The sequence below is a fragment of the Sporisorium graminicola genome, chromosome SGRAM_12 (genome assembly GCF_005498985.1).
Source record: "Sporisorium graminicola strain CBS 10092 chromosome SGRAM_12, whole genome shotgun sequence".
NCBI classification, from domain to species: Eukaryota; Fungi; Basidiomycota; class Ustilaginomycetes; order Ustilaginales; family Ustilaginaceae; genus Sporisorium; species Sporisorium graminicola.
This window is the reverse complement of record NC_043722.1, coordinates 89903-109637: the sequence shown is the minus strand read 5'-3', so window position 1 is coordinate 109637 and position 19735 is coordinate 89903. Positions and strand designations below refer to the sequence as shown.

Sequence of the window (19735 nt, the reverse complement as noted above, 5' to 3'; positions counted from 1 at the left end):
CCAGTCGAGGTGACGATCGATGGTGGGTGTGGAAATGAGAAGCGAGTGGAAAACGTAAAGTGTGGAGTGAGAGTCAAAAATGGCCTTTTGGGCCTGTGAAGCAGCCCGTGAAAAAGCCGCTCAGAAAAAGGTGGTCTAAGCGCGCTGCTTCTTACTGCTACCAACTCGAGTCTCTCGACGTTCGATACTGTATGTGCCGGTGGCATTCTCCTCATTCACATCGCATCCTTGCCAAAGGCACGCAATTCCCTATCACTTGCGCTTTGGAGCGGCCCAGACACATCGGAACAGCTATGCCGAATCCGAATCGCAGCCCCACATAGCGCCTGGCCTAGCTCTCTCAGGCCGTCACAAAACCGATGTGCAGCAATGGTCGGCAAAAGGCAAAAACGGTATTGCATAAAAGTATATTACATGACTCGTGGTTTTTTTTGTGGATGAGACTATCGCGCAGCAGCTTAAAGCTTCTCGGCGATCATCTGCTCCATGGTGGCGCCGTCCTTGGCGAAGCCGGCGATACCCTCGGCGAGCTTGGTGTTGGCCATGGGGTCCTTGGCGAGGTCGAGCAAGAAAGCGGGCTGATCGTTGATGTACGACACCTTGGGCAGAGCCTCGGCGGCCTTGGCGTTGTCGACCGAGAGCTTCTGCTCGACGGCGCCCGGCTTGTTCTTGAGCTCCTCGAGCAGCTTGGGCGAGATGGTGAGGAAGTCGCAACCGGCCAGCTCGAGAATCTCGCCAATGTTACGGAACGAGGCGCCCATGACAATGGTCTTGTAGCCGTGCTGGCGGTAGTAGGTGTAGATCTTCTTGACCGAAAGCACACCGGGGTCCTCGTGCGAGGCGTACTCCTTGCCCTCGGCCTTCTTGTAGTAGTCGAGGATACGGCCGACGAACGGCGAGATGAGAGTGACGCCGGCCTCGGCACACGCGACGGCCTGGTTGAAGCCGAAGAGGAGCGTCAAGTTGCAGTGGATGTTGTGCTGCGACTCGAGCTCACGGGCGGCCTGGATACCTTCCCAGGTGGAAGCAATCTTGATGAGAACGCGTTCGCGCTTGACACCGAGCGACTCGTACAGGGCGATGAGGTGCTTGGCCTTCTCGATGGTAGCCTCCTTGTTGTACGAGAGTCGGGCGTCGACCTCGGTCGAGACACGGCCGGGGATGATCTTGAGAATCTCAACACCGAAAGCGACGAGGAGACGGTCAGTAGCAAGGTCGAGCTGCTTGGACTTGTCGTCGGTCTGCTCCTTGGCGTACTTGACGGCGACGTCGATCAGGCGAGCGTACTTCTCCTGCTTGACGGCAGCCAGGATGAGCGACTATTTGCGTTGAAAGAGGGAAAGAGAGTGGCGGTCAGTATTCGGCATCATTTTGCTTCATGGGATCGATTAAAGTGAGCCGTGGCGAGCAAGTTGGGTTTCCTGCGCAAACTGCTCTCTACTCTCAAGACTTACAGGGTTGGTGGTGGCATCCTGGGGCTTGTAGGCATCGATGGACTCGAAGTCACCCGAGTCCGAGACGACGGCGGTGTACTGCTTGAGAGAGTCGAGGGCAGACATTGTGAATATAGTTGAACAGATGGAAAGTGTTCTGGAAGATGGAATGTGGCGAAGATGGGAAGAAGAAAGGAAAGTTGTGCAAGTGAGCGGGACGCTGAATATATAGGACGATGACTCTTCGGATTGATTCCGGCGATCTCACTACAGTCACACACGGATGACCTGGCGCTATTCGTACCCTGCACTGTACTGCACAACTCAGGAAGGGGGCAGAGACAACAGTTCAACAGGGAGATGTGGGAAATTGATGGCCAAGGCCAAACTGCCGCTGATCTAGCAGCGATAAAGCGGAGCGGCGTGTGATCTTTGGAAGGCGAGCGAAGTGTTAATTCCAGTGTGCGCGCGGGCCACGGTCCGAATTTCGGAACTCGATCCTTGGCCAGTTAGGCACGTTGCGAAGAAAGTGCGAGCAAAGCTCAATAAGCACCAGCGCGTCATCGCTCGAATTTCTAATGTTTCTTGCAAGCGCAAATCGTCGTCATCTGGAAATCTTGTCTGAATTCAAAATCGAAAAATTCAAATCGTACTGTCTCTTTGTGTTGAACCGATAACATTGCCTGCCGATCTGAGCCGTCAGCTGTCGAATCTATCGCTTCTTCTCTCTGCTTGGCAGTCATGGCTGCTGTGCCTTGCTGCAACTTGCTGCGGCGGCTAGCGCATCATACTGCTTCAACGTTCGTCTTTGACTGGTGGTAGTGAGCGGCGGCTAAGGCTGCGGGATCTGCAACATGGGCGTCACCACACCGCCAGCATTGACAGAGCCTCCTCTCTACAGACGGCTCTCTTCAAAGGCCGATTCGTCTTGTGGAAGCTTTCCTTGCTAGAACCCCTGAATCGTGTCGACCTGCGCCGCCAACATGGCCTTGAGCGTGCATATGTGTGTGCCTGCTCGAACGCATCATCCTCCTACTGTGCTGATCGGTGCCACATCGGTCGGTACAGCTTTGTCGATCTCGGCTACTGAGCAATGCACCGACTTTCAGGTACCACACAATCATGGACATCTCGCCTTGCTGCCGCGGGATTCAACGCACCAACTGGTCTACCCAGGCGCAGTGGCAATAGCCCCGCTTAATAGCTGCAAGAATACCAAAATCCACGTCAAAAACGACACTTTCGCACCTTGGCGTGCGTTTGATGTAGACGGATGGTTGTTTGTACAGGCCAGACGGGCACTGCTGCCCGTGTGGTCGGTCGAGTTTTTGCAAACAGTCAATGATTTGCTGTGTGCTGTTCAAGATGCATTTGTAGCCTTCCATAGACGGTTGAGGGTTGTTAGTACAGCAATTTTGCTATAGACTTGCTGTTCCGGAGACGCTATACGATTCGGTCATTTTAGGCCAGCGAGGTGTCTTGCAGGTTGTAGCGGACACAAGCACAGTACTGGATGGCTGTGTTGAATGCTAGACGTGGTCTGAGAAAGTCTCGCCTTTGGAAAGCGGCCTCTCACTGCCGCTGCACGACTGAGGATATGTATACCATGGTACATCGTTTGCAAAGCCTTGGCTGTGTGAGATTCGGAAGCACTACTCATCCCGATACTCCCGATCGCCTCTTCCTTCGCCCTACGTGGTTGCCGTTTGACAATAGAAAGGACGCAATCACATCGATTGTGCCCACGGTCCCGCACTCGAGGGCGACCCCCACCGGCAAGGGCTTCACAGCTCCAGATCACTGCTGAAAAGCTTGATCGCTCTTTGAGTGGTTCAGAGAGATTGCCGAAAAGGCAAGGATGCGTATTCACAGGAATTGCCGGTGACATGCACCCCCATTCGCCGGGTGAGAGCGCTCTCACCCGGGACACGGTTCGAACGGCGGCAAGGTATAGTGCAAGGGTCATCCATGACAGCAGATAATACAAGTACAAGTAAAGATTGCAATGTTGAGAAGCGTTGAGTGGTATACAGATGCAAGTGTATGGGTAGCGTGCAGGTTGAAAAAGGGGGGCAGCGTGGAGGCGGATATTTCTACATCTCGCCGCATTCTGTGAAGGAACCCATAGACAGGAAGCAAACAAGGTGTTAGTGATTTCGCGCCAACGACTACGTTCATCTGCGGGCGCAAGGATACTCACGAGTGACTCGGACAGGCATCTTTGGCCTGTTGTTGGCCCCCGTCGGAACATTCTCCATCTTTCTCAACGTCAACAGGCCATCGACGACCTTGCCAAACACGACATGCTTTCCGTCCAAAAAGGGACATGGCTGGGCAGTGACAAAGAATTGACATCCGTTGGTGCCCGGACCCGAGTTAGCCATACTCAGCAGACCGGCCTGGTCGTGCTTGAGCGTGAAATTCTCGTCGTCAAACTTATCGCCGTAAATGCTGCGTGAACCGGTACCGTCTGCATTGACAAAATCGCCGCCTTGGCACATAAAGTCCTTGATGATACGATGAAAAATCGAGTTCTTGTATCCTTCAGGAACGTGGTTGGGTCTGAACTCGCCAGTACAGAGCTGACGAAAGTTCTCGGCGGTGCGCGGGACAATGTCGGAGAAGAGCTCGAACTTGAGTCGGCCAGCAGGGGTGTCGCCGATCGAGATGTCCATGAAGACGATGGGTCGGCCATTGGTGCCTGCGCCCGGCACGGCGGTGGCGGCGGTGGGTGGATTAGATGATGCCATCGCTGTCATGCAATAGCGAAGAGGGGGGAGCGACAGGGAGGTTCTCGATGCCCTCAAGAGTATGGTGGATCTTGGAGCAGTGCGCAGCAACGTCGTCTGGAGGCGACTTTCTTCGGGCTTCGGCCCATAAAGGATCAACCCGATTTACAGTAGAGTCCATCAAATCGAGATAACCATAACGAAAAAAAAAAAAAAAGAAAAGTTCGTGCGAGACTCTCTTTGCCTTTTTCGCCGCAGATTGGAGACAGACAGGCGGCGGCGGCGGCGGCGGCGGCTGCGTATGCAAAGCGCAGATTCGGCTGCGAGCGTCTCGTACCCTGAACCCTCGCTCACAGCAATTTGACTGATACAACACATGGAATCCGTGTCGACCGAAGGGCTTCTTGCCACGTTCGTTCGGGACAGCGCAGCGAGACAGTTGTCGCTGGCTTGGGCGTCGACGTGCTACATTGTGTGCATTCCACGCCAGCAAGCTAAGAGGTCTCGGACCTGATTGATAGGCAGTGTCAAGCGCCACCCTTTGGCACATTACCGAGAACGGTCTGTCGTTGAGCTTATCATACGGGACTATGACTTGGATACGAAGCGAGCGGGATGGTGGCGCATCCGACAGCAAAGCTTCCTCTTGGTTGACGTGCAAACCAAAGCAAGGAGGCCGAATGTTCGAGCAAAGAAGCGCTGAATGAAAGCAGAGAAAGTGGGTCGAGGGTGAAGAAGAATACGCTTGGAAAAGGCGACGAGGATGCGTCTGCTTAAGCAAACGAGAGAGCATCTAGCCTTGTCCTTGTTCGAAACTGACAAAAGACACCAAAGCGCACAGCACACGACAGGACCGCTTCAACCTTACATCGTGATTCCTAGTCAAGGAGCGAACTGTGGGGTTCATCGCTATGATCGCCAGTTGAAGTCTGCGCTGCTCCTTGTCGGAACGGCAGTGAAGATGACCATAGCCATGCCGATGTTCTTATCCGACTTTGTGAGCCGTACCAAACCCACTCTTCATGTCGAAGTGCTGCTGGCCAACGCTGCTCCGCGCGCGATGCCCGGCTTGCTCGAGACAAAAAGGAATGGAGAAAAATCACATAAAAATGTCCAGATCGATCTTGACTTTTCTTGCTCTGGACCCTGAAGTGCTCTCTCGACAGCGTCTCTGCTAGTCTCTGCTAGTCTCTGCACTGCCTCTTTGAACAACGACGTATGCCAAGGACTGCCTTCGACTCGCCTATATGCTTAGCTTCGTTTGAAGAATGCGTGTCAGCAACGCTAACATTACGACAGCTGTTCGACCCCACACAGTCGCAGGCGGGCGCAAACACAAGGAACTGGTACAGACAGTACTCAGGGAGCGATGTCCGCCAACGATGGGCCTGAGCCAGCATCGTGAGCAAAGAATTCGACCGAGGAGCAAATAGGCAAGGGGTCGAGATCTGTGTTTTAGGCCGCGGTCAACTGACGAACGCCGCCGTTCGCGGTCTCCTGCTCCGGAAATCGCTCCGGTTGCAAATTTGGCTCAGATTCAGAGACACTAACAAGAGGTTGCGTCAGTTTCGCTCGCGATCAGACAGTGTGTTTTCAGTTGCGAAAACTTGTTTTGCTGCTCGATGAGTGAGTGATTTTTGAATTTTTTGCTTTTCAGGCAAATTGGACAACCCTCGACCCTTGACCCTTGTGCGTCGCCGTCTCGTTTGGCGAGGCTCATCGGACCAACCACAAATGGCTCAGTCTGGCTCAACGGGTTTTTTTCTGCGATGGCTGCTGCCACTGCCACCGCTCCGACTTGCAACTGACGGCGACTCCGAAATTGCGCTGACAGATGGAGTCGTTTCTGTTTGCGAGACTGCCATCTGCTGCCCCCGCCTTTTTTTGCTTGCTCTCTCTCGTGTGGGTCGCGAGTGGGTTCTGCCTGTCTGCTGCCTGCTTGCTCCTGTTGCGCTCGTTGGCCGATGTGCTCTCTCCCGCTCTCGCTGCTCGACTCTGGCCTCTCCGTCCAGCTTTGGCGCTGCTCCAAGTGCTTGCTCTCCCTTGCTATCCTTCTCCCATCATCATCTTGAGCTTGTTGCCACACATTGCTGCTGCGGCGGCTTCAGCTTCCATCATCGCATCCACTCTCCAGCGGCACTTCGGTCTCGAAATTCACAAGGCTGCCACGGCCTTGCCACTCGGCGCACGCACTCACCTCGCTCTCGCTTTGCCAAGCAACCCAACAAGTCTTTGTTACCATCTCTCCTCGCGCTTATACCCGTTCGAACGTCGGATTTAGCTATCAGGCTCAGCCTCATTCCGACCTTGGATTAGCTCTTGCTCGTTGCGCTCGCTCGCTCTCAGCCTCGACTCTCGGCACACATATACACCTCACCCTCGATCACGAGTCTCACGACATCCGTTTCGGTCCAGCCTCCAAACACTCACGTCGCAACCATGGCTGAAAGCATCACACATACTGAAGACGCCACATCAGAAGGCGGCAACCCTCCCAAGGAACCCGGCGAAACACGCACCCCGTCTCCCGGTGCAAGTGCCCCTGCTACCGCCGCTGCCACCACCGCCGCCGCTCCGACCGCGTCCAAGCCCAACGGCACCACAACAAAACCATCCGCTATCCTCGCCAACTGCGAACCCAAGCCTCTCATGGCCACACCTTACTCGGATCGCATCCAGGCCGCCATGCGCGAAGGAAGCGTTCGCATCCCCACGGAGGAGCGAGAGATTCGGGCGCGCGAGTTGATCGTGTTTTCCGACAGCGAGACCGAGTCCAACCTCTCGCGTCCTCCCTCCCCGGACCGCGATCGCTTTCCCAAGCACCGTCTTAGCGGCCTCCAGAGCAAAGATCACAATATCGTCAAGCATGGCCTCGAAGCGGAAGGTCTGGACGGTCTCGCTGCTCGTCTCGAACTGACGCGCGAGAACAGCCCGTACGACATCCGTGCCCAGCTCGCCGCGCCCGGCACCAGTCTTCCCTCTCTCGTTGCCTCCAGGCGTCCCTCGGCCGGCGCCGCTCCAGCTCAGGCCAATGCTGCATCTGCGGCGTCTGCTGCTGCCGCTGCCGCTGCAGCTGCTTCGCGCCCCTCATCGCCTCCACCGCGCGCCATGTCGCCCAGCAAAGCGCCCGCTTCCACCAAGCTCAGCCACAACACGCTCTCCGGACCTACGAGTGCCACCTTCTCTTCGGCCAGCAGCACCACGCCGCGGCCCCAGGCGCCTACCGAGCCTACACGCGTTCCCTCCAGCACCGGCGAGGCCAAGCCGAAGGAGAAAGAGGCCAAGGGCATGTTCCATCGCATGCTGTCCGGTGCCGGTCGCGGGTTTTCCGACAAGGACAAAGCCGACGCTGCTGCCTCCAACAGCCCTAGCCGCGAACGTCCATCGCCACGCACTGCTGCCAGCCAGCAGGGCAGCGGTCACATTTCGCCCTTGCGCTCCCCCTCGCTCAGCCGAGGCTCCACGCCTCCCACCAGCCCGCGCAATGAGATGGACGAGCCCGGTCTGGCTGCTTCGTACCAGGCCATGAACCTCACCAGCCCACCCACCAGCCAGCCGCCCAGCCGCAACGTCTCGATCAAGCGCAAGGACGGCAAGCCCGAGGGCAGCTCCAAGGATGGCAGCGCCAACGAAGGCAGTCGACTCACGGTGGCAGCCTTGCGCGACTGGGACGCCAAGGGCAAGCCCGACAAGTCGAGCAGCAGCAAGAAATCGGATCGCGGCAAGGACGGCGACGCCAAGTCCACTGCCAGCTCGACGCTGCGCGACATGATCATGGGCAGCGCGCCCAAGCTCTCGCGCCGAGGCTCCAGCGCCAGCCACGGCAACAAGTCGGATGGAGGCAGCAAGAAGGGCGGCAGCGCCAAGGGCAGCGCCGCTGGAGGCGAGACTGCCAGTCTGCTCAAAAAGTACGGTGTATGCGAGAAGGCCGCCATCGGCAAGGGCGCCACCGCGGTGGTGCGCCTGGCGCATAAGTGGGACCGATCCACCGAAAAGCTTTACGCCGTCAAAGAGTTCCGCAAGCGTCGCAAGAACGAGACCGAGAAGGAGTACGTCAAGAAGCTCACCTCGGAATTTTGCATTTCGTCGACGCTGCACCACATCAACATTGTCGAAACGGTCGATCTGGTGCAGGACGAGAACCGACATTGGTGCGAGGTCATGGAGTACTGCCCTGGTGGCGATCTGTACGCTGCCATCAAGCGCGGAGGCATGTCGCAGGCCGAGGTCGAGTGTTCGTTCAAGCAGATCCTCAACGGCATCTTCTACCTGCACTCGATGGGTGTAGCGCATCGCGACATCAAGCCCGAGAACTTGCTGCTGGACGGACACGGTCACATCAAGATCACGGACTTTGGTGTCTCGGACGTGTTCAGGATGTGCTGGGAAAAGTCGACGCACTACTCGAAGGGTCTCTGCGGATCCGAGCCTTACATCGCGCCGGAACAGTTTGAGAAGAAGGAGTACGATGCCAGGCTCGTCGACGTGTGGGCCGCCGCCGTCGTGTTTTACTGCATGCAGTTCCAGGAGCTGCCCTGGCGCGTTGCCAAGATGTCGGACCCAACGTTCAAGGAGTATGTTCAATCGTACGCGACCAGCCCAGCGCCGTCGCCGCTCTCGAACTTGAGTCCGAGAGAGTGCCGACCGCTCCTCAAGAAGATGCTGTGTCCCGATCCCAAGGGCAGGTGGACGATGGACGAGGTGTTGAAGGATCCGTGGTTGATGTCGGTGCCTCTTTGCGAGGAGGGCAAGCAGAACGATCATACCCACTCGGCTGCTCCTAGCGCTGCTAGTCAGGGGTGAGGAGTTTATTCAAGACCGGGTTTTCTTTTTTCTTTCTATCGTTTGCTGTCGTTCGGTGTGCACGAGGACACAGGCTGGTGGAGTTCTGTTGTTGTGGATGGTGTTGAATGTTCAGTTTTGAGGTTGTTTTGCATTGCAAAATGGGTTGAAACAGTGTGAATGAATGAATGTCTGGCTCAAGCGTGGACTGTGTGAACTGTTTGGAGGAGGTTGAACTCGTGGGAGGAGGGGAGAGTGTGTTGTGCGGGGTGCTACAGATGGATTGGTACTGAATGGGAATGAGTGCAGTTCTGTTGAGGGCGTGTCGTGCGCCAACGAGGGAGAGGTTGGGCAGCTGGGGGCGGCGGGCGTCGGGCGTCGGGCGTCGGCTGGCATTAGACGGCGTCGTTCCAGACCTGCAGGGCGACGTCTCTGCACAGGCCGAGCTTGGCGAACTGGGATTCGGGGGTGATCTCGTTTCCGTGGACGGTGGAGCTGAAGCCGCACTGCGGGCTGATGGCGAGCTGGTGGAGGCCTGCGCCGCCCTTGACCTGCTTGGCCGCATCGTGGATCTTGTTGATGAGCACCTGCTTGTCCTCGAGCGTGGCGAACTTGGAGCTGACGAGACCGAGGACGACGACCTTGTTGGGGGGCAGATGCGCGAGCGCCGAGAAGTCCTTGCCCGAGCGTTCGTCCTCCCACTCGAGGAAGAAGGCGTTGACATTGAGCTTCTGGAAGAGCACCTCGGCGATGGGGTTGTAGCCTTCCTCAGAGCCCTGGGCGAAGAATTGAGAGCGGAAGTTGCCCTTGCACAGGTGGATGGCGGCGACCATGTCGGCGGGTTTCGAGGCGAGCGAAGCGTTGATCAGGCGTGCGTAGTCGTGCGGGAGAGTGGCGAGGTCTTCTCCGCGCGACTGTGCCTGCGAGCGCATGGTCTGGTCAGTCAAGTAGGCCAGGTTCGTGTCGTCGAGCTGGATGTATCTGCATCCTGCGGCGTAGAGCGCGTCGATCTCGGTGCGGTAAACCTGGGCAAGGTCCGAGAAGAACTCATCGAGGTTCGCGTAGGCTTCCTCCGAGATCGCCGCCCGTCCACCGCGGAAATGGCACATGGTGGGCGAAGGGATGGTGATCTTGATGCGCTTCACCGCATCCTCGGGCACGAGCGACTTGAGGTACTTGAAGTTGTCCACCTCGATGTTGTGCGTGTGCTTCAGCTTACCCGTGACGCTGAGCGTGGGCGGCACGCGACCCTCCTTCTGCTCAAGCGTGTTTTTCGAGATGGTGATCCCCTCGATGTGCTTGAGGAAATCCAGGTGGAAGTACTCGCGTCGGAACTCGCCATCCGTGATCTCCTGGATGTTGTGTTCGAGCAGCGACGAGACGTGCGTGGCGATCTCGCGGTCTTCGATCTGTCGGAGCGCCGAGGCGTCGATTTCGCCCGAAGCGAACGAGGCTCGCGCAGCGTGGATGCTCGCAGGGCGCAGGAAGGAGCCTACGTGCGCATGGCGGTAGGGAGGGTTGACGAACAGCGAGCTCGGTGGCGTTCCGGTGGGAAGGTTGGACATGATTGCTACAAATTATATCTCTTTCTGATTTGAAAGAAAGAGCGACAGAACAAGAAGGGAGTGGTTCGGAGGCAACAAGCAGCGACGAGATTTGGTGATGTTGAAACAGGAAGAAGTTCTTCTTGTTCTTCTGACTCGGTGACAACGTGCGGGGGAACGGCGGGACCGGGGGAACTTTCTCTTCGCAGCTAGCATCGTTGGGCACACGACAGCCACACTCGGCTACCCACCGTTCACCGCCCACGCCGCTGCCTGCCGCTGCCTGCATGCAAAACGGTGAATGAGCACGCGGCACTGTTCGACGTGCGCTGCCATTTCCTCCTCCACTTTCTCCTTGAACCGGAACAGACGGCAAGCTTGGCTGTAATTCGCACGACACTCAACCACACCGTCCCGATCTGTTTCCAGATCCAATCTCGATTTCTCGCAGGGCAAAAGAGGAAGGATAGATTGCCGAAAAGCAAAAACAAATTCACAAAATGACGGAAACGAGCCACCCCCTCCCACCCGCCTTCCAACTGTGCAGCCGCGCAGGTCGCCATAACCTTGACCGGCAATCTCACCCTCAGCTCGGCGCTTCTACTGCCACGCCGTCGAACTGTCAACGAAAGCCTTGTGCTTCCGCGTCATAAAGTGTCGAAAGGATGCTATGAGCGGCAACGAGTAGGAGGAGGTGGGGCATTGGCTAGCGTTGCGTTGGAGAATTAATAAATGCGATGAGGCGATGGCGAGGATGTGGCTGGCTTCGGTGAAATTCCTCGCCGATGTCGGCGTGGTGTGCGGGGAAGCAAAAAGGGGAAGAACGACGACGACGTTGACGATGCTGACGAGAGATGCCAGAAACCTCAGCGCACAGTCCAACAACACCACTTCGGGAATCTCCTGCCTCTTCTTCCTCTTCTTGGACTTCTCTCCTTCCATCAGCCGGTACATAAATCTCCTTCACTTCCAGTGACCGCTTCTTCTGTCTCTTCCACTTTCTTCTTCCTTTCATCTCACATCTGTTCTCCAGCAAAGCAACAATGTCGTCGTCGCTGTCTGCATCCACCCTGTTTGACCTGACCGGTAAAGTCGCCCTCGTCACCGGAGGCGGTACCGGACTGGGACTCACTGCCGCTCTGGCACTCGCGTCCAACGGCGCGACCGTGTACATCAGCGGTCGACGCAAGGAGAAGCTCGACGAAGCGGTCAAGGAGTACAGTGGTAGTGTTGGGAGTGGTAAATTGATTGCGTAAGTTTCCGTTCCTCACACCTTTGTTCAGTTGCCTTTCCCCTTCCAGGAGGTAAGGCGCAGGGGTAAGGAGTATGTTACTGACGACCTTTCTCTGTACTGTCCCCTCTTCTGTGGCTATATAGTGTACAAGGCGATGTATCGTCAAAGAGCGACCTAGCGTCGATCGCATCTACGATCTCCAGCTCGCAGCCCGCCCTGCACATCCTCGTAAACAATGCGGGTGTCGAAGGACCTATGACCAAGTTCCCCGCCGACTCGCTCTCCACCCTGTCGGCTGCGGACCTCTCATCCGCGCACCTCGCCTCGGAAAGCTTCGAAGACTGGGACCGCCTGTTCCGCATCAACACGGCCTCGGTCTTCTTCTCCACCATGACCTTCCTCCCGCTCCTGCACGCCTCGCACACCTCCACCTGGACATCGAGCGTCATCAACATCACGAGCATCTCGGGCATCGTCAAGCTCAGCCAGTTCCACTACGCCTACAACGCCAGCAAGGCTGCCGCCAACCACCTGACGCAGATGCTGTCGCACGAGCTGAGGTTCCGCAGCAATTTGGGCGTCCGCGTCAACGCCATCGCCCCGGGCCTGTTCAGCAGCGAGATGACAAGCGGCGGGAAGAGCAACAAGGGAAAAACCAGCAGTGACGATGTCAAGGGGCATGAGAACCCCGCGGGCAGGGTCGGCAGTGAGGACGAGTATGCACAGCTCGTCCTGCTGCTCGCCGGCAATGGGTTCATGACGGGACAGATTGTCGCTGTGGATGGTGGGTTTGTGACTGCTGTTGCTGCCAACCGTTGAGGGAGCGCAGCGCAGGGAGGAGCGTTCGACGGCTGTTCAGTATAGGTGCAGACATCCATACCGGATGCGACAAATGGCAATATCAGAACGTTGATCCACTGAACCTAGCGTTTCGTCTGAACCAACTCAATGCCCAGTTGATGCAACCTGCGTGATCGTGCCCAACAGGCGTCTCTATCAATAGCCTTGACTACAGGAATGGCGCCTCTTTCGATGCGCTCCTCGCCGCCCAGCACAGCCTCACATCATACCGGCAAGAAGGGTGTGAGATTTCGTACAATTGCCCGCATGACCATAATAGCAATTCTCTCCTGCGGTCAAGCCCGCCCACGCAACCGCCTCTCGATCGCCATTCTCCCGATCCTCAGCTGGTTCTCCAAGTCCGCTAACTGCGCCTCGCCGTCCAGCCGCATCTCGATCGCCGCTGTATCTGCCTTCATCTGCATCCACTCTCCCAGCGTCAGGCCTTTCTGCGAGTCGTCCAGCTCCAATTTCGTCAACTGCGGTAGATGCGAGAGCGGCGTTCGGCCCGTGCTGGACGCCATGGTGGCTGCGATGGACGATCGAGGTGCGCCCCGGATGGTAGCTTGTGATCCGGCGTTGGGTAGCGAAGCAGCGTCCGTGTCGATATCGGTGTCGATGCCGTCTGTGAATGCGGTCGAGCTAGGCTTGGTGGAGCCCTGCTTCGAGGAGGACGAGGCCGAGCCCTTTCGGCTGCCAGCGCCAGATGCGCCTTTTGCCCTTGCACCTGCACCTGCACTCTTGGACGAGAGCGCTGCCACCGCATCCGAAACAGAGCGCGAAGAGCGGTCAGTGGCGGGCTCGGCATCCGCTTCCGAGCTCATCGATGGGAACGCCATTGCTGGGGCTCCCACAGCGACCACTTCATCTTCCTCCTGCTCTTCCGCCTCTCCCGTTGCTGCCGTGCTTTCTCCCGCCGCCGTAAGCTTTGCCGATGCCTTGCGTGACCTTGGTCCGGAGGAAGAGGTTTTGGCGACTGTCACACTGGCTTTGCCTCCACGACCACCGCGGCGTTTTGGCTCCTCCACAGGCTCCCCTTCTTGATCTTCTTCAGCGTCATCGTGTTCGATCATGGTAGCGTCCTGGGCCAACCGCACTTCATCCTCATCCATCGAGTCCTCCCCTTGTGGTTCAGGAGTCACTAGTGTCGCCGCCGTCGTTGCCTCCTGATCGAGCTTTTTGGACCTCGATCGACTTTTCTTGGGTTTCGCCGGCTGAGCAGGGTCGGTTGACAGCTCGGGCTGCTCCTCGCTCAATGCACTAGGGAAGGGAATGGGATCGGAAAGCGCCATTGCGCGTCTTTCGAGATCTTCCTCGTCAGGCCTCCTCAGCTTCCGGTTGAGACCCTCGTCCGAGAGCAGATTGATGGCTTTGGTGGCTCTTCGGCTTGCAGCTCGAGTGGGACGTGCCGATGGTGCCTGAGAGGCGATACCGTTGCCGAGACCGGTGGCGCTCTTCTTCTTGCTCAGAGTCTTGACCGGCTCCTCGACCGCAGGTTCGTCGTCCTCCGCTTGTGAGGATGTACCCTTCACAACTCGTTCTGCTGGCTGCTCGTCTTCCACCTGTGGGTTTGCCGCCAATTTTTTCGTCGAGACGCTGCGGGTCTTGCGGCCGCCTTTCTTTGCTGGTGCCTGCGTCTCAGAACCTTGAGTGCATGTCTCCTCTTCTGCACCAGCAGCTGCAACCCCATCCTGCCCGTCGGTTGCAAGTTGGTCCTCCTCTTCCGATTCTTTCTCCTGTGCAGCGGCAGCGGCCGCAGACTTTTTACCCTTGGTTACGCTGATAGATGCCTTTCGTGCGCCCGCAGACACGGCACGCTTGCCGCCCTTCTTTGTCGGTGGTACCGCTTGGATCTCTTCGTCGGCAGCAGCAACGCTGCTTTGCTCTTCGGTTGCTGGCTGTGGGGACGCGTCGTCAAGTCGGCAATTGAAGAAGGCGCAATCGGGAACGCGTCGCTGATGCTCGTGAACGGGATCGTCTGACTTTTCCCAGCCACCCAAGGATTTGCTGCAGTAGATGCACTTGGCATTGTCTGGTTCCTCGTCCGTGGGAGTAAAGTAAAAGCCAGCTTCGGCGAGCTTCTTGCTTGTAGGTTTCCAGCCCTTCCTGCCGTCGTAAGGCCATTGTGAGGCAAAGGTCTCCTTTCGAGCTTGAAGCATCTCCTTGCTCGTAGGGAGCAGGTCCGGTTCTTGCCATGTCCACGTGCCGGTGGCATCGTCGAGCACGGCAGTCTGTGCACTGCGAAAGATACGACACCAGCCGTTGCCTGGAAGCGCGTGTTCGAGGCGTGCTAGCGGATCATCGCTTGGCTTCCACTTGTCAATGTGAAGGTCGGGATAGAGGAAATGCGATACGGCATCGGGCGCTTGCTGTGTTGGGGCGTGGTAGAAGCCGTTTTTGGCGAGAATGGTTGGGGTTGGAATGCCCGAGGTCTTGGCACTTCGGCCCGTGACGGGATGTGGCCACTGCAGCGAAGACGACGATGCAGTCGATTTGGTGGATTGTCGCTTCTTCGCTGCCGAGGTGGACGCCGACGAGGAGACGAATGTCGCCAAGCGCTCCTCTTCCGAGAACATAGTGGATGGGGCTGTGAATGTCACTTTCAAACTGGCAGACTTGTTTGAGTCAAAGGTCGAGCTGAATCGAGTCTTCGGAGTGGCCCTGAAAGCGTAGCGAGTATAGCCACTGCTGATGTGATTGTTTTGTTGTCGTTGTCGCCGCCAATGAAGGATTGTGCCCGGTCGGGAAGCTACCGAAGCTGGAAACAGATAGGGCGACAGAGGTGAAGGTTGATGAGAAAGGTCGTGTTGAGAACCGAAAGATGCTGAAAGTCGAGTTGTGAAGTGCGAATGTGTGAAGGAGTGGGTGAGCATGCCTTTCGTCCCGACACACCAAAACCTCGCAGACACCGTGCATGAGGCAAGAGGGCGAAAAGTAACACTTTGGCTTGCTTGCGGCTGCTGCTGCGTCGCGAAGGGCTCTCTGCGTCGCGATATTTTGGAGGCAGAACAACACTCTCTCGCTGTGTGAGCCTTATGCTCTAGATGCGACAGAGGGTCCGCTGGGTCGAAATTCACAAATTTTAGCCTGGCTAAGAGAGGGACAGGAAAAGTGTTGGTTTAAAATCACAGAACAGGCATCCAAGCGCGTCCAGCACGCACGTGATGCACTTTGGCTGAACAAACATAGAAAGGCAGAGAGAAAAACCAGCGCAGCGCATCGCAGCAGGTTTGTCGCTCCACAGCGGCAGAGGGAAAAAGAGTTTGACAAAAAAGAAAGAGCATCAAAAAACAGAAGGCGGGCAGGGAGGCGCAGCAAATGTCTGGACCCTGAAAAAAGCTTTGGATGAGCACAGATCAAGAGTCGTCCGAACTCGTCGTTCCGGCTTCAGGCGTTCCGCTGGTCATCCATCCCATCTGCCCTTGCAAGCTCGCTTGCTTCATCTCTGCGACGAGCTTTTCAGCGACACGAGCGAGCAAGTGCCGTGTGATAGAGCAGAGAGACACGGCGTTGTCGCTCCCAGCTTCGGTGCTTCCGATACAACGGCAGCGGGCCATCCTTCGCCTCTTCCGCTCAAGCCTCTCGATGCCAGCACAAAGACGCTCCGCACACAGACGATAGACGGGAACCTTGCGACCATGGACTTGCCGTCCACATCGCGGCGCAAGCCCGGCACAGTCACATACGCCAAGCGCGATCGAACTCCAGCAAATAGCGCTCAGTCGTCACCAGCGACCGCTGGTTCCTCCTTCGCTGCCGCTGCTGCTCCGGCTACAAATAGCGCCTCTGCCTCGAGCGCTTCCTACGGCGACGAAGCTGGGCCTTCCGATGTACTTTCTGGACGCAAGCATGCCTTGTTCGCCGCTACCTCCCCCAGTCGTGCGCCATCATCGCCGACCCCCCGACCGAGCAATGTCAGTCCCAAGAATCGCATCGAACATGCTTCTACAAGTCCAACTGCGCAGGCCCCATCCTCGTCTCGAGCAGCATTGATCTCAAGGTCCGCCTCATCCATCACCCCAGGCCTCTTTCCTAAACCCGGCTGTTCGTCATCGTCATCGAAGCTCAACTCCACCAAATCACTTCCGCATCGTCCACCAAGAGCGGCTTCTCCCACTCCATCCAAGTCGAGCCGCTCACCTACTAAGAGAAGCGCCAGCACCTCGCCAAGAAAGCTGACATCCTCCATCCCTCCAAACAAACGGCTCGCCTTCGCACGCACGCCGTCGCGTCCACCACAAGATCTTGCCAGCCTCTTTGACGCCATCGAGCCGACCTTGCCTCAGCCCCGCTCTCCTTTCGCTCGCAGCGAGAGCTCGCCCACCGTCCAACTCCACCAGCAACGTGACAACGACGAAGTTTCGCTTACCACCGCCCCTGTGTTCGCCCCGAGTCCTCTTCAATCGCCTACTCTGCCAACGATTGGCTTCGATGACATTGGCGAACTGCCGTCACCTGACGCATCCACGAGCCCCTCAAAGCGGCCCAGAATGGCGGATCGGATGGCACCTAGATCCATACGCCCTACCAAATCCAAAGTAGATGAAATCACAGATGTCCTCACTCATTCCAGGCGTGGATCCCTCCGCAGGATCGAGACCGCGCCGTCGCTCATTTCGGATACGAGTCCTGTTGCACCTTTCCCCTCGGACCCAGTTCGTCCAGCTTCACTCAGGGCCAAAGAGGACGAGTCCAGGAGCGCTCGTCAGTCCGAGGCGGACTCCGTTCTCCTCGATGTCGCCTCGCAAACCGATAGTCAATCTCAGGAAGGCGCCAACTCGTCCTCTGGCGCTCGTAGGCTGGCTGGCATGAAGCAATCGTCAGCGGGCAACGCCAAACGCACTTATGGCCTGCAGCGCAGCTTCCTGGCAGATCAGGTGGATGACCATCTCCTTTCCGCATCGGCGGGCCCCAACGTCAAGCCCAGCAACATCGAAGACGAGATCGAAGCAGAGCTCAAGGGCAACGGCACCACGTTGAACAAGCCATCCGAACTGAAAACGCCTGCTGGAAATTTGGTGCCGGATCCTGCAAGTACAGCACCGCGCGAAAGCTATGCCGAACTTCTCAGAAAGTGGGGCGAGGGTGCGGATGACATCGAATGGGACGAGTCGCAGGATCCTTCGCTCAATCTCAAGTCCATTACCTCACTCCGATCTCAGGGCGAGCTTCGACGCTTCAACGACGACCTCGAATACCTCTTCTCCGGTCTCGATGCCTCTCAAGCTCTGTCCATCCGCCAAAGTTCCGCCGTCGAGCTTGTCAACGCTCTCTGCGGCAAGCCCGATACCGGCGGCCTCGGTGACGATGATGCCACCAGCGAGGCGGACGAGGATAACGACGACGTCGAAGATCCGCTCGCCTCTGCTCAGTCTGCCGATTTCCTGCGCAAGCTCAAGGCTTCCGATCTCATTGCACGGCTCTTCGACCTGTTCACAGGCGCACAAGCTGGCGAGGGTGTCGACAGTATTTTGGATGCTGCCTTCACCATCTACCTTGCCAAGCTGCTGCGCTCGGCATCGTCAGCGGAGCCCCTCGCCCGTGAACGCTGGCTTCAGCTCTACACCACTCTCCGCGACCTGCTGATGCGATCAGACCGAGTCAATCGCCACGACCGCAAGGACGGCTTCGCTCTACTGCGCCTGCACAACCTTAAGGTGCTCAAGATTGCGTCCAAGTCCGAACGCAGAAACCTCGCCGAGCTTCGAGACGTTGCGCGCATCTCCAAGCTCTTTCTTGCTGGTTCCAAGAGCTGGACGTTGCGCAATCTGGTGCTCGCAGCTTGTTGCTCACTCGTCGATCTGCCTCGTCGTCTGTTAACCGAGGCTGCTATCCGTGATTTGCTGGTCGATGCGAGGAGCCCGGAAGACCGCTCGCAAGCTTCTCCGCTCTTTCAAACGGTGCTCAGCGTGTTGGTCTCGGACGGCGTCAAGGCCTCACAACGCCTGGTCGACTTCGCCAAAGGTCTTGAGCTCCTAGCACCTGCTGCTGTCGAGATCATCCCCGATCTGGATACGGTCGATCTGTGCATCCGCTTCCTGGACAGAGGCATGGACATTCTCTACCTCGAGCTAGACCAAGCTGTCCCTGCATCCAATGAAATTCTGGATGCGTTGCAGCATCTTGCCAGCTTTGCTATTCAAGCCGCTCCTCTGGGTCTTGGGACAGAAGATTCTCGTGCTGTGCGCGACCGTCGCACGGGACGCCGCGCTCTGCAAGTCTTGCACGGCATTTTCAAGACACTGTTGGACCTGAGTCAGGTCGATGCAAACTGGAGCGAGTCCCTAGCATCGTCGCAGTCTCTTCAATTGTCCGTTATGCGAGCATTCTCCCTCAGCTATCGCAGTGCGTCGTCAGTCCGGCAGGCGACCTCGCAATCCGACGGGTTCAGGCGAAAGAACGGCAACGCCGTGAGTGACGAAACTCGAAAGCTGGATGCAGCGCTATTCGACGACGTCGTGCATCTCTCTCTTGCACTGCTTACCAACTTGCTCATTAAGCAGCTCGACAAAGCGCGTGATACCCTGCAACAGCTCCGCCTGGATCCGACCTGCTGGCGTCGACGAGCTTGCACTACCAGCTGTACCTGCGACACTAGCCTGCCCGCACTCCAGCTGCTTGCCCGCGTCTTTTTCGAGACTCGCATCGCTGCAGCGAGCCACGACGATAGCCACGCAGCCTATCTTTCCAATTCGATCGCCACTGCCATCGCCCAATTCGCGATGGGTGGCTCTGCTCGCCTCGACACGTGTCGAGCTGCTCTCGATGCAGAACTGCCTTCCTCGAAAAGCAAGGCTGGTGTTCTCGCTGTCATCAAGGAAGATGGATTCACGACGCTGCTGGATGCGGTGGAAGAATTTGCAGTGGTGCATGAGGCCGCTTTGCATGCCGAGAGGGCGCGTGCAGCGCACTCCATCGACGCAGGTATGGATATCGCCACGAAGCAGATAGCTGGGGCAGAGGCAGTTTTGGAACCTGTGGACGGGCAAGGCGATAGCAATCCGACCTCGGTCGCTGCTGAAGCGGGTCAGCTCATCAAAGATTTGGCTAGCTCGCTTCGGCAGATGATCTAGCCTTCAGGAACTCGATTTGACCATCGAGCAGAGATCGGTCAAGACGATTCCGTGTACTTGTAAACAAACTGAATTCATATACCTTGGCTACTTTTGCACG

The 19735-nt window shown here is 57.3% G+C and overlaps 7 protein-coding genes across 7 annotated transcripts; 3 read left to right on the top strand and 4 right to left on the bottom strand.

Annotated features, from left to right (window-relative positions):
• Positions 1-458: 458 nt before the first annotated feature.
• Positions 459-1559, bottom strand: EX895_001588 (uncharacterized protein; the record flags this gene model as incomplete). Its single annotated transcript, XM_029882187.1, has 2 exons — positions 459-1319; positions 1455-1559. 2 exons carry the CDS (start codon positions 1557-1559, stop codon positions 459-461), a joined length of 966 nt encoding a protein of 321 aa, XP_029741042.1.
• A 1967-nt stretch (positions 1560-3526) lies between these two features.
• Positions 3527-4192, bottom strand: EX895_001587 (uncharacterized protein; the record flags this gene model as incomplete). Its single annotated transcript, XM_029882186.1, has 2 exons — positions 3527-3543; positions 3634-4192. The coding sequence occupies 2 exons, from the start codon at positions 4190-4192 to the stop codon at positions 3527-3529; spliced, it is 576 nt and encodes a 191-aa protein (XP_029741041.1).
• A 2409-nt stretch (positions 4193-6601) lies between these two features.
• On the top strand, positions 6602-8965 carry EX895_001586 (uncharacterized protein; the record flags this gene model as incomplete). Its single annotated transcript, XM_029882185.1, has 1 exon — positions 6602-8965. The coding sequence occupies one exon, from the start codon at positions 6602-6604 to the stop codon at positions 8963-8965; it is 2364 nt and encodes a 787-aa protein (XP_029741040.1).
• A 374-nt stretch (positions 8966-9339) lies between these two features.
• On the bottom strand, positions 9340-10509 carry EX895_001585 (uncharacterized protein; the record flags this gene model as incomplete). The annotated part of the gene is made up of 1 exon (XM_029882184.1): positions 9340-10509. The coding sequence occupies one exon, from the start codon at positions 10507-10509 to the stop codon at positions 9340-9342; it is 1170 nt and encodes a 389-aa protein (XP_029741039.1).
• Positions 10510-11531: 1022 nt separating this feature from the next.
• Positions 11532-12541, top strand: EX895_001584 (uncharacterized protein; the record flags this gene model as incomplete). The annotated part of the gene is made up of 2 exons (XM_029882183.1): positions 11532-11740; positions 11866-12541. The coding sequence occupies 2 exons, from the start codon at positions 11532-11534 to the stop codon at positions 12539-12541; spliced, it is 885 nt and encodes a 294-aa protein (XP_029741038.1).
• Positions 12542-12858: 317 nt separating this feature from the next.
• Positions 12859-15138, bottom strand: EX895_001583 (uncharacterized protein; the record flags this gene model as incomplete). Its single annotated transcript, XM_029882182.1, has 1 exon — positions 12859-15138. One exon carries the CDS (start codon positions 15136-15138, stop codon positions 12859-12861), a length of 2280 nt encoding a protein of 759 aa, XP_029741037.1.
• A 1062-nt stretch (positions 15139-16200) lies between these two features.
• On the top strand, positions 16201-19635 carry EX895_001582 (uncharacterized protein; the record flags this gene model as incomplete). Its single annotated transcript, XM_029882181.1, has 1 exon — positions 16201-19635. One exon carries the CDS (start codon positions 16201-16203, stop codon positions 19633-19635), a length of 3435 nt encoding a protein of 1144 aa, XP_029741036.1.
• Positions 19636-19735: the final 100 nt, after the last annotated feature.